This window comes from Aptenodytes forsteri, unplaced genomic scaffold (genome assembly GCF_000699145.1).
Source record: "Aptenodytes forsteri isolate BGI_AS27 unplaced genomic scaffold, ASM69914v1 Scaffold55, whole genome shotgun sequence".
NCBI lineage: Eukaryota > Metazoa > Chordata > Aves > Sphenisciformes > Spheniscidae > Aptenodytes > Aptenodytes forsteri.
The window spans coordinates 4,044,473-4,057,561 of NW_008796063.1; the positions used below are offsets into that span (position 1 = coordinate 4,044,473).

The following is a 13,089-nucleotide window of genomic DNA, read 5'->3' on the forward strand; positions in this document are numbered from 1 at the left end:
ATCTATATTTAAAAATAAATTAATACTGATATTTTATTAATAAAATATTTGCCAAATACCAGTTAGGATGCACCCTACCATACTAGCATTCAGTATTTTCCTTTGCTGATGCACATAAAGACAGATAAAGTTAATGTTAGGTTATGACGACTAAAATTTTAGGCATTTCCCACACCAGTGCAGCTATAGATTTCTGAGGAATATATGACAGAAGCAAAGTGTCTAACCTCTTGCTTGTAGCCCAGGTCCACAAGTCTCATGTGCTCCTGGACTGTCTTGGCGCACATACCATGGTACTAGCTGGCACCTGCGCCACTTGTGGGTCTTCCACCTGAAATGAGGGGAGAAACAATCAATTTCAAACAATCCATCTAAACTTGTAGCAATCAAAACTGAGGCAGCACAAGTGCTAGATAGTATTAGAAACCACCATAAGCTATTGCTTATTATTACTAACTGGTCACAGCCAATTTACAACAAACAGTAAAAATACCGTAAACTTTTCCCTCTTTCCTGTTAACTTTTTTACTCCTTTTAGCATTAGGCCATTAAGAACACAGGGAAGGAAAGAGGAGGTGGAGGAGGGAAAAGAAAGCAAACCATATATATTTTCTAGGATTTCAAAGTACAAAGGTACATTAACACTACCTAACAAATACACGGTGAATACAAACCACAATATGAGGTTTATACATTAATACAAAGCATTAACACACTTATACAAGATGTGAGAAAGAAATTTCAAAAAAGAATACTATACAAAATAATAAAATTGTGACTTGAATACCCATTTAACAGAACTCCTTTGCTATGGATTTATAACTGAGCATGCTCAGAGTATTTTACCAGTCAACAAAATGACAATAAAATTTGAAAAGTGGATTTAGTAAAGTGACACTAACATCTCATAAAAACAACATGGACCCATTAAATGAGTTTTGAATACTAGCATACCCTAATAAACCTCCTCTCTTTCTCACTTTCCCTTCCCTTCCTTTCTTTTTTCCACCTATCTCAGTGAAGCAAAGATGTGTTGAAGTTTCCCAAATACACTCCAGAGATAAGACTCCAGGGTTGATTTCTGGTTCACGCAGTACTGAGAGTTTCTTTTGGCAGTAAATACTGTCACATAGAAGTGTTAGTGCATTTCTTTCTCTTTTGCTTCTTTCCTCTTCCCCAGGTCTTTTCGTCCCCTCCCTTAGGCATGCCTTGCAACACAACAACAAATGGAGGAATTCTGCCTTATTTGAAGCACAAACAAGTCTTGGAGTTACAGACAAAGATGAGGTCAGATGAGCAAAGTCTTAGGATTTTTGGGTTTTTTTCTCAAATTTCAAATGATATGATTACAAGGGTAAAGTTTTCACAACAAACAAATTCCTTTCCTAAGCTTCATCTTCCAAACACTATTCCAAAAGGAGAAATCAGAAGCAAAAAGGGACCCCAGCTACAGCAAAGCATTGGGACAGTGGGTTTAAATGACTGTGAGGGTGCCTCGGGCAATCCCAGAGCACCTGGGGTCTCAGGTAGCTGGATGGCAGCACCTTACAAATGTGGAGCCAACGAAGAGATCCAACACAATGTGAATATGGGCCCAGACTATATCAAAATAGAACACAGACAAAAAGAACTTGTAAAAAACTTTGATAAGAAATGCAATATTGTGTTGCTTAAATTATTCTATCTTTAATATAAACTGCTACAACTTTTACAAAGTTCCCTTCTAGTGCTGCAGAATAACCTAGGCCTTAAATATAACAAATCCAGGCAAGTGTGGTTATTGTCACATCTCTGAAATAATCCACAGTTGTCTGAATTACTCAGAATGGGGGGGGAGGGGGGAACGGTATGTCCACAGCTCAAACCATCAACTGCTCTCATATTTAAAATTATTTCAATGGTTTTGCACCTCAAGTTTCATTGTAACTTGCCTCTGCAGGCCAGTATCTAAACTAAGGCATGAACCAAGCTGAATGTCTGTGTCCATCTGTCGCAGCAAGTGTAGGTCAGAAAGATGCTAAAGGAAATATACAGAAAATGTTTTTAGTATTAGTTTGTGTCATGAAATTTAAATCACCTCATCTATCACTCCCTAGCAACTCTTCTGCTCAGCACATCATCATGCACTAGCTCAGGTAAAATTTGATACTGAAGATACTAAAGAGATGAGGAGCAGCCAGCATTTTAAAAGATAAAACTCTGACTCTGGTATTGACTAGAAAAAGTTCTCGAGCTATATTTCTGATGTTTGGAGTACTGATTTTGGTAGCTTCCCAATGCTGTTTTACATCCTTTCATATCTTTCAGCTATACACAGTGTGATCTCCTAATGAATTTGCAAAGATAATTCTTACCAGATAATGAAAACAACACATTTCTTTAATCTCAATTTGTTTTGGCTAAAATAATCTTAAATTCTATTGCACCACTGCAACATAGAGGGGTTTCATGGGAACTAGCAGGTGTTCTTCTCTAGCCACTGGAGAAACAGAACATTGGCTTCCAATTCAAACATATTTATTATTCATAAAAAAAAAAATCTCTTTTTTTTTTAATTTCCTCAAGTAAATCCAACCAACTGCATCAGAATTTTCTAAACTTTGTCTGTATCAACAGACAGATCTTGCCGTACATCTAGACTTTCCCATGCCACTCAGACAGATACTACAAAACTGCCCAGAAATTTTCTTAAGCAGTTATGGTGGAGATCCCCACCTGTTGGAACAGTCCTCATCATTCTCTGGTGAAGATTTGGTCAACACAGGATTTTGTACATTAGGCAATATATCAACTGTGGACTATCTCAGGGCTGACCGGGATGGAAAGATGGAGGATACAGTGCATGGCACAGTGCGGCAGCAGAACTCAGCTCTCCTAGACAGATGAGGCTGCATTTCAGTGCTTTGGATCATTTAGAAAGGAAGATTTTTTTAATCATATAGAATTTCAAAATAGTTGTTAAGAAAGATTTAGCCTGGAAAGTCATTCTTAGTAGTTGCAATGTTCCTGCAAAGGACCTGGAACAAAATGAACTAGTGATTCACTATGGGCCCAACTGAGTCTACATATCTGTTCTGAAACCTTGGTTTAGCTATGTAGCCTATTTTTCTTAAGAAGTGGAATTTAACAAGCTTTTGAGGTAGTACAAGTTGAAAAATCATGTCTGAGCTGTCTCTGGTTGATTTAGACTACCTGTAGCTATAGCAGACAGGAGAAACTTCACACTCCTTTTCCTCAAACAAGGAGTCCGGGCACTCGCGACCACCGTTGGCAGGGAGCTGGATGATGACTCGGTGACGAGACTGCTTCTTTACTGTGACACCCCCTGCAAAGAGTAGAAGAGCTTGTTTCTCCTGCTACTACATAGGGAGGACAGTAATTAGGGGGAAAATAAGATTTAACATAACAGGTATTTGAGTCGATTGCTATAGTAGTGACATGCTATTGTGTCCATAAGCAGAAAATTAAGCCTAATAGATAAAACACTTTAATCTCAGCTAAAGGCCAGGAAGCAGAACTAATCAGAAAGAAACAGTAGCAGTACTGAACAAATGAATATACAGCTGAAGTGAACACACAGTTCAAGTGAACAAAAATTAAACCAGCTCAGTTTGCTGCTACACTTTACAGTTTCAAAGTGTAAATTTGCCCTAATCATTTGCATGCAAAACCAGAAACAGAAATTAATGGAAAGAAATTATTATATTTCACAATTTTTCCATTCGATAAATGACTCAGTCAGAAAATCTGCTTGCCTTTTGCTTATCTCCACAGCCAGGAATATAACAACTTTAATTTACAGTCTTGGTTCTCTCCAGGCTGGGCATTAATTCTGCTCCCTATGCCCTCGTTTCCCACCTGGGACTAGCATTACCCTCTCTAGACACGCAAAAACTATTCCAAAAGAGCATGCTTTACATTTAAATGTGAAGTTTCATTTCCCACTCTGGAATTAATTTACAGTTTACAGTTTTTAATTATTATACTCATTCATTATTAATGTTAAACAGTAAATAGTTCCTGTAGGAATTTTGATTCCAGTCATCTTCAGATGTCAGTTCTTCAGGCAGAAAATTAAGAGAAAACACACAAATTTATATTAATTCTGTAGCAATACCTAATACACAAATATCATTAGGTAAAAATCTTGGGGTTGTTTTGTTTTGTTTTTTTTCCAGAGAGCTGTAGGCACAGACATTTGGCTGACTAGGTTGATACCGGCTTTGGGTGGGTTATTACAGCAGCTGCAGCTTGTCTGAACACAGAAGCATGCTGGACCACAGCCAAACAATTGTAATTAGGAGCAAGCAGTAGGAGAATCCCGGTGGTGTCTTTCCACCACCTGGCCGCTTTTCAATGCAGAGGAAACCCTCCACTCGAGTCAATCAGCTCCAGGAGATGCCAGGAGCTGGCACAAGGGGCAAGACAGACGTGCAGCCCAGCAAAGCTGCTGACCAGCTTGCTGACGAAAGTAGGTAAAACCCATGAAATAAAAATTGTTTGTGTAGTATAAAAAGAGTTTGACTCACTGAATAGACAAAAGGCCTGTATTGGTTCACAAATATACTGGTTTTAGCAGCATACATGCTAGTTTGTAGTCAATATTCGTGAAGATATGTTCATTGTATCAAGACCTTTCTTAAAACCCGCAGAAATAAGAACAGAAGAGCATGGCATTTTTGTCCAAGATGATCTGCCCTAACAAAAGTATTTCAGAAAGAGCCATTAATATTGCTGTAAAATAACACAGTATTTAATAATGAATAACTATTTAATAGATTCAGATTCAATGGTCTCACTTCTCTGTTCTTTTTCAAAGGTTTTAAATTTAATCTTCCTAACCCCTTTTTTATTTGTTAGAATGCATTAAGCACTAATATGAATTACTACAAAAATGACTCTATGCTTGTGTCCTTTATAAAGCATAAAGAATTAGCCGTGACATTTGAAGTGCGTACGTTCGATGTAACAATATCTTACATTCGATAATATGGTTGCTGCGAGTAATCACCACATTCCACATAGGGATTAGCACCCCGTGGAACTTTGGGTATTATAGACTCTGTCTGTAATAGTACATATTATAAAAATACCTCCTGTTAAGCTTAAAAGAGAAAAAGAGCTAAGGCAGAAAAATGTGGGCAATATTAAATCAGTCATCACTTTATGTACAATTTCAATGTAATAAAAATTCAAGGGAGACCTGCACTGTTTTTAAGAACTTTGCCAAGTTTATTAAAATGTTATTGCAATATATGTTTAAGTCAGACCATTAATATCAACTTAAAGTCTGCTGATTTTTATTAACTGTCCTTCCATTTTCATTTGGGTGGAATAAACCAGCACAGGCAAAAGTGAAAGGGTTTTGCCAAAATTATATACATATGCACATCTCTCTCTCTCTCTCTTTTCAAATACAATTTCTGTAACTGTACAAGTATCTGTTTTGGTGTTACACTAAGAGATACATGTCTGCTCTGTGACTAGCTCTCTCTTTATCAGTGAAAGATGCAAATGGGAGTTTGTAACATAAAAGTAGGCAAAATGGGAAAAAAAAACCAAACAGATGCTTACAGAAAATGTATAGAAATAACTGTTCTATTCAGCAAAAACATTATGTTCCTTGCAGCTGCTCTACCAGCTATTACATGTCCTCTGTCAGAAAGAGATGTATGTAAGTATTCTGCCAAAAGTGACTCCTAGTTTGACTCCTTTTTTTTTTTTTTTCCTTAAAAATCTGCCTACCAGCACACAATGGATAAAATTACCTTCTTGACATGAAGAAGGACACAATGTCCAGTCACTGAATGGAGTCACAATACAGTCCTTCCTACAGGGAAGCAGACAAGGCCTCACTGTTTCTGGTCGGAGGCTCTCAGGGCATCTAAAAAAAAAACAAAACAAAACAAAAAAGAAGCATTATCAAATAAACAATCATTCTGCAGTGAAGTGGTGAATCACGAGAGGTACTGAATGCCTGCAGGCACACGAGGGGAGTGTTAGTTGCCCAGAATTCACCAGGATTGAGCTCGGAAATAAAAACTGTTAGAATTTAAATATAGCTGGTGGAAACAAGCCAAAACCAGTGCATTCTACACCTGGGGATTTAACTAAAAAAAAAAATCATGATTCCTCACTCACCATTCCAGACTCTGCCTTTTGAGTGTTGTTTTCAGGCTTCCAAATGATTATGCAGAAAAGCCATCTAGTTCCCTTCCAACCCAAACTATTCTATGATTCTATGATTCCAGTTTAGCTTAGCAAAATACATTTTTAGCTTTTCATAAATTTACCTGAAACATAAACTCTGGAAAGAGGCATATTTAAACTAAAGAACATTGCTAACCCAGGAACATGGCCAGGTATAAGCTGGCCATGATCATGACAGAAACCAGAAAAGTGTTTGAAACTGCCAGATCAATGAGACTGTGAAAGACAGTCAGAAAGGACAAAAAACCTTGCTTGTTTTAGGAAGAGGCTTGATCAGCATATAAAAGGGATTATTGGACTGCCACATATGGGACTCATTAACCCAAGTCATTTTCCCCCGTTCTGTGTTCCTATTATTTCATCAAGGACAAATGTGCTGCAATACTTGTTTTCAGAATGATGCAATAACTCTTGCAGAAGTACTGCAAATCTTTAAAATAATTTCAAAAAGACTATTGCCCTAAAAGTGCACAGAATGTGGACTGTCAGAGGATTACATAAAGAGGTAAGAAAAACATCACGTTTATATTTTAGAGCTTTTGGCTCACTGCAGAAAAACATTACTATGACTAGTTTTTCCTCTTGTGGCTGCTGGGCATCTTGGACCAGAGAGATGAGAGACCAGTTTTATATTGGATTGGATCAGCCAGGGAAGCTTGGCTTGTGCAAGGCATCTTTCTTGCCAGGCTGAAGGGAGCACAAGCGAGTCTAACAATGAGCTACAGAGAAAATGTGGTCTCCATGGTCGGTGGAGGACTAAGATCAGTGTGGCAGGAAAAGCAGGGGGAAATTGAGAAGAAAAGTTGAGTTGCAGCATTACAGGAACATGTTCTTCAGCAATAACACTTGCTAGTTCATTATTTCCATCGGTTGTCTCTGCATTTTCCTGTCAATTCACATAAACTTCTCAGAGTATGATCCATTACTGTGAACCAGCACCAACTTCTTGGTGCCTTCTTATAACATCTCCACCCTTTCTCTTTTCTCCCCTAAAATACTAACGTGAAAGACCATGAAATATTATAGCTATAGCAACTCAAATCTCCATCACCTCTCCGTAAGCTCTCTACATTTTTAAGTCAAATTGTGCCTTGTTTCTATGTGATTCATAAAATCAGATTATGTATGCATGGGTGTATTATATATGGTCAGGTACACTTTAAAAAAACATCTGCCAATCATATACATTGACTACGCTTTCAGAAATTTTCTGTAAGGTTAAAATTCAAAATGCTTCTGAAAAGTAATGAACGTTGGCTAATGGCTTTTTCCTTAAAGGACAACAGAAATTATAAGCATACAAAAAAGTCTGAATTATACACATTCACTGTGTCACTAAGAACGTCATCTTTCAGGAGCACTGAACATTGCAATTCCTCTTCAGATCCATGGGCAAGGCAATTAGTTCAATTAGAACACCATTTCTATCTTTTATATTGTTTGTATTTAGTATATGTGGCTTAAAGCAAAGTATTGATTTTTCTGCAGTCCTTACTCAAGGTCAAATTAAACAGAAGAGATACAAGCTGAAGTCTGTAACTTGCGAGGTAGATAAGGCCAATAATATTGATTGTATCATACCACAGTAATCCTTTTTATTAAGGGGTGTTTAAATCAAAGTTCCTATTTACATTTTCATGTTAAATGTCTGGTTCTTTAAAAATGATTCAGTGATTTTAAGGTGACAATTTGAAGGATCAACTGAGACTCTCTTTCTCATTTCACAGGATTCATTTACAACACAATAAAACAGCCCTCCTCCCAAAAATTTAAGGTCAAATCAAAGGCAGAGACATTAACAGCAAATTTAAAAAGGACGATAAATCATTAGAGGTTTTCTTAAAATGTAAAATGAGTAACAAATAAAAGATATAATGGTATCATGACTGAATAGAACAGCAACTTAATGCAGATACACAACAATTTAGATTACTGAATGTGCTGGCATTATTCCCCATATTTCCATTTAAAGTAAATTAGGAATAAGTCTACTGCTGAATAAAGCAACAAATGGCAGGCACCGTGAAAATATTTAGTGAGACAATAGCTGCCTCATGAACTTTCTAAATGACCTCTGCTATCAGCTCTTCCAGCTTTGAGTCTGTCCTCAGTGGGATATATTTACAGACTGCCAAACTGTATGAAGATATTATCAAATGCATTTTACTACCAGCTAATCTGTATTTAACCCTGGTCATATATTAAACTGCAAAATTAAATCACTGGGCCAAAGGGATCTCTTAGAGAAATATGTATATGGGAGAAAAACCTCACAAAGGTTGTCAAACTAATGTTCAAACTAATGCCCTGTCAGAGCCGTACCGTACTTGACATCCTCAGTCTGCTTCTGAGAAGATGCACTTACATGGCTTGTACTGTATTTAGATCCAAACCAGTATTTTTGCATGGAACCGCACTAATCCATATAGTGCACTGCTTGTTTGGAGGTACCCCAAGGATCTTGGAAATGGTGCTGCACTGCACACCACGTACATGCCTCAAGACTTTTATCTCAACTCGACCTGATGATGGCAAGGAGCCAACTGGATTTCATAGTCAGTCAGCTGCCAGCAAAATCACCACTGTAAATATGACCCGTAAAAATCAATAGTGAGAAAGGTATTTTATAGTCCGTCTGTCACTTCAGTTTTGTATTTTTAAAAGATTAATTGTTCCCTCATGAGAACACAAAGATGGGGGTTTTTGTCTTTGCATGCACTCATTGGTGATATAAATACAGAGCAGTAAAATCCAAAGATAATTACAGCATGAAGATATTTTTTAAGATCTTTACTTTTTTGGGCCCACTTGTCCCACGTTGACTCTCACACAGATGACTTTTCTTGTCTGCATCCCCACGGAACAGGTGGCCTCCCCATTCCAGCTGGCAGAGGAGTTGAAAGCAGAGACAGACGTATCTTCTATGCACTGTCCCCACGGGCCGGTCTGCCAATGATACACAGTGCAAGAGTGTTCGTTACAGCTGCGCGTTTCCTGTAGGGCACTACTATTTGGGCACTGTATTCCTCCTGGAACAATAAAACAGGGCAAAAGTTCATGCAGGGGAAGGAAATAAAGTGTTTTTTTTTTTTTTTTTAAATCAAAATACATGTAACTCTCTTCACTCTCATTTTGTGCAATGTAAGTTGGAAGGACTGCAGTGTTTAGTCTTGGTCTTGTACCAATAAATGGCAGAGTATCACATGAATGTTTTAAAAGATTAGGTGATATTTTATAAGAGCAAACATAAAAAGAAGACTAGATTAAGTTCTTCGCTGTGAATTCACTGATATCCAAAGTAAAGAGAGTATATGTTATATTATTGTTCTTATTTTGCTGAAAACTTATTTTCCTTTTGTATCGTCTGCCTGTGTTGTAAGCCTGAAAAAGTAACGTTATGAAGGGGAAAGGTTGGGTGAAATTGGTAATCCAAATTAAATACAAATAATACTCTAAAGTTTATGGAGCCTGTGGGTGGGTGGACTTGGCAGATATATCCATTGTGGTATGTTAGACTTGAAAGACCATATGGAGATGATTATTTTCTGACATTTTGTAGTAAAGGTTTTTGAAGAAGGAATGTTTTTTATTTTTATTTTTTTAGAAAAGGGGTGAAAAATAGGAAGAATAACTTCAGTTTGCATTGAGTAGTAAAATAGTTTGTTATAGTAGCGTATGGAAAAACAATTTATTCAAAGGTAAGCTGCTAAAAGAAGTTCTCCTACTGTTTTCCTATTGGCTCTCTTGTTTTCTGAAGGCAGCCAAAGATCCTGTGCAGCTGGGACTAATACAGGATCCAGCTGTAACTTTTTTTTACTGTTGTTCAGATGTCCGGTGATGGTCGAATCTAAGTTATTGTGTGGAAATTCAGTAAAGGAAAAGGGTAGGGTGGGAAAAAAGTGACTCTCTATAAAAATATTCCAGTAAAAGCAACAGGAACTAGGAGTATCCATTTCAGAACTCTGCTATAAATCCCATCCTGAAATACTTAAACGCCTTCAGATTTTGCTGTAGACTTTAAGTCATCTAGGAGTTCTTGGTTCATTTTTTAAACAGAAATGAAGTTAGCTGATTGGAGTGGGAAGGTGGCCGTTCTTCTAGATTGCTTATAGAAGAAGATACCAGTTTCTCATTCATAGTACAAGGTTTTCGATAAAACAAAATTCTTTACTCTCTTTAAAGTATTGGTACAATGTGTAATGCTACAGTGTGGAGTATATCAAACAGTTTTGATTCTACTAATTTAATTTATGCTGTGTTTCGCTAGTCTTTGTTTTACAGAGCCTAAGTATGTAAGGAGGGGAGAAGCTTAATATTTTTCTGTAGAGTTTGGTTTACCTTTGGTATATTTGGTGCTTCCAACTCTGTAGACAATGCCTTGGATTGAGGTTAAACAAGATAAGTGAGCAATACAGCAGGTATATGGAATGGTGAGAATACTTGATCAAATGCATCCTTTTTTCTTTCAACACAGTTTGGTTTTTTTCCTTGTTAAAAAGGTCATATTTCTCAAGTTTCTTTATAGTTGTAGCCAGCCATCCTGTTTCTTAGTTACTTGAGACTAGTGATGCCAGTGTAGAAATGCACTGTCCTTTAGGTATCTGCTTCCTGTCCAAATCTTCCTTCCAAACTTAACTTGCCGATGGAGTCCATCAAATGGCTACCTGAATTTCAAAATACTTTTACTATTGCTCCGAGACTTTAATTTAGGATGTCATTACTCAATCAGTTTGTAATTATGCTGGTCTAATTTAATAAATTTAGTAACAATAGTACACAAATTATAAGTCCTAATTGACTGGAAGAGCTAGCTTAAAATACTGTAAGTTATTTCCATTACTAGTGGCAGTGAAAGGCATTTTAAAACGTAACTACTGTGGTGAGCATAATCCTGGACAGTATTAATACATTCCTTTGCATGGGCCTTAATTGGTTGTTGGTATTAATTCTTTTATTGGGGAGGGGGGGGGAAGGGGGGGGGGGGGAGGAAAAAAAAGAAGAGGGAGAAAAAAAGAAAAAAGGAGAGAGATTTGTGGTCAGTCTGTTGGCTGCCGGACAGCCTGGCATTTTGCCCCACAGTGCTAGAACATAACAGCAACAACAATTTATTTTCCTTCCTGAGCTAGTAGGAGCTGATCTGTGACTTCAAAGTGGAAGTGAAATGGGGACAAAACAGTGTGCTTTGAACACAAATCAATTACAATGCAAAAATATCTATGATGTCCATATAGCAATGTAAAATGTAATCATTTTTGGAGTTCTTGAACATGGTCACCAATGCCAATTGTAAGAATGAGGAGGTTTTGTTTCAGTGGCAGGACTGCTGCAGTCTGTGACAATAACAGTTGATACTATTTGCATGGTGACTGAATTAATTCACTGTCAGTGTGTTTTGTAAACCTGCAACCAAATTTTTTTTTTTTTTTTTTGTAAATTGGCATGTGTTTCTTCTGTTTAAGCAAATGATGACACTTATTTTGCTCTGTTACTGCATTGGGTGATGTATATTGTGTACCTATGTTCGGGCTTTGGTAAGATTGTTTCCTCTCCCAAACACTGTTGTTTTTTATCTTCTTTTTATTTTGGCTTCTTTTTTAATACAATATTATAAATTAATACAAGGCAAATAACTTGCTTTCCCTTTTTTTTTTTTTTTTTGACATTGCAGTGATTAATAAGCAGTACTACTTCATTTTATCCTCGTTTTGCAAGAATGGTAGTTAAAATTCTTTTCCAATTTTTAAGGGTTATGATCTTTATTTGAATTGTGAAGAGCCTAAAGGAATCTCTTTCAGTTTAATTGTCTTCTTGAAGTGCAGATGAACTTACAGTGCATTTTGCAAAATTGGTTGTATGGAGACTCCGCCAATGTCAGACCATTAAAATAGAGCAACTAGAATAAGAAACTTTGCTTACAGATTTGTTTTAAGATGCTTTGGCTGTATTCGTGATATATTAAAAGGAAAATTCAGAAAATATTCGTGGCTTGAGAATAAAATCTCCTAGCTAAATTGAAGAAAGTAGTATGATAATGTCTTCCATCTTTGAGAGAACACTGCATTTCAGCTGTTACTGCATTGTATTTTTCTCTGGAGCTCATATGGACTTAAGAGATGATTTTTCAATGTGATGGGAGAACATCAAAAGGTCCTTCTCACATTTGAGAAATAATAGTATGACAATTCTAGCAAAGTTTTGGCTTTTCACTACCTCATTTTACATTTTGAAGAAAGGGTTTCCTGCTGAACAAACACATGTTAGCCTGATAGCATTTTCCTGTATTTGAATTGTGAACAGTCAAACAACTCAAAAAAATTTATGTTACAGTAGATACAGGGTTTTAACATAGAATATGTGCATACAATAAATCTATTCAACTAATCAGTCTGCTTCCTTTCCCTCCCACCCCCTTGCAGCTGGAAGTTCATCAGCTTCTGCTACTATATCTAGCTTCCTCTTGAGACTTTCTGGAATAGAGTTAACAGTGGTGGCAGGCATTAATGAACAAAGTCGTGATTATATTCTGCGGGTCTCTATAAGTTGTCATTTTCCATTGCTACTAATTCTTATGGAAACTATGTCATCTATTTAGTATGAGCACTTTATGTGTGCCATGCAAAGTTGCATGCTGCAGTATTTAGTGAAAGCATGTACATCATCATTAAATCAGTAGAAAATATTTTTAGATTTCATTAGTGACCAATCTGGCATTTAAAATGGAAAATTTATGATAAGATTTTATTTTCATAAGTTCTTAGCTAGGATAATGCAGGATGGCTAGACTTCCATTGATAGTTAGTTTGTAATTAATTATGCTTTGAGGTTCTTTGACATATGGTAAGACATTTTTTTAAGGTACAACTGTGGAAGAATTCAGGA

At 36.7% G+C, this 13,089-nt stretch overlaps 1 protein-coding gene across 1 annotated transcript in view; it reads right to left on the reverse strand.

Moving 5' to 3' along the window:
* The window catches only part of LOC103904970 (thrombospondin type-1 domain-containing protein 7A), a 79,632-nt gene that overhangs the window by 59,501 nt on the left and 7,042 nt on the right, over nucleotides 1–13,089 (reverse strand). Inside the window, exons 3-6 of the mRNA XM_009286537.1 lie at nucleotides 9,005–9,239; nucleotides 5,769–5,884; nucleotides 3,193–3,325; nucleotides 228–331 (exon numbers count right to left, since the gene is read on the reverse strand). Of these exons, the coding sequence (XP_009284812.1) occupies nucleotides 228–331; nucleotides 3,193–3,325; nucleotides 5,769–5,884; nucleotides 9,005–9,239 (588 nt within the window). The remainder of the gene's footprint in view (nucleotides 1–227; nucleotides 332–3,192; nucleotides 3,326–5,768; nucleotides 5,885–9,004; nucleotides 9,240–13,089) is intronic.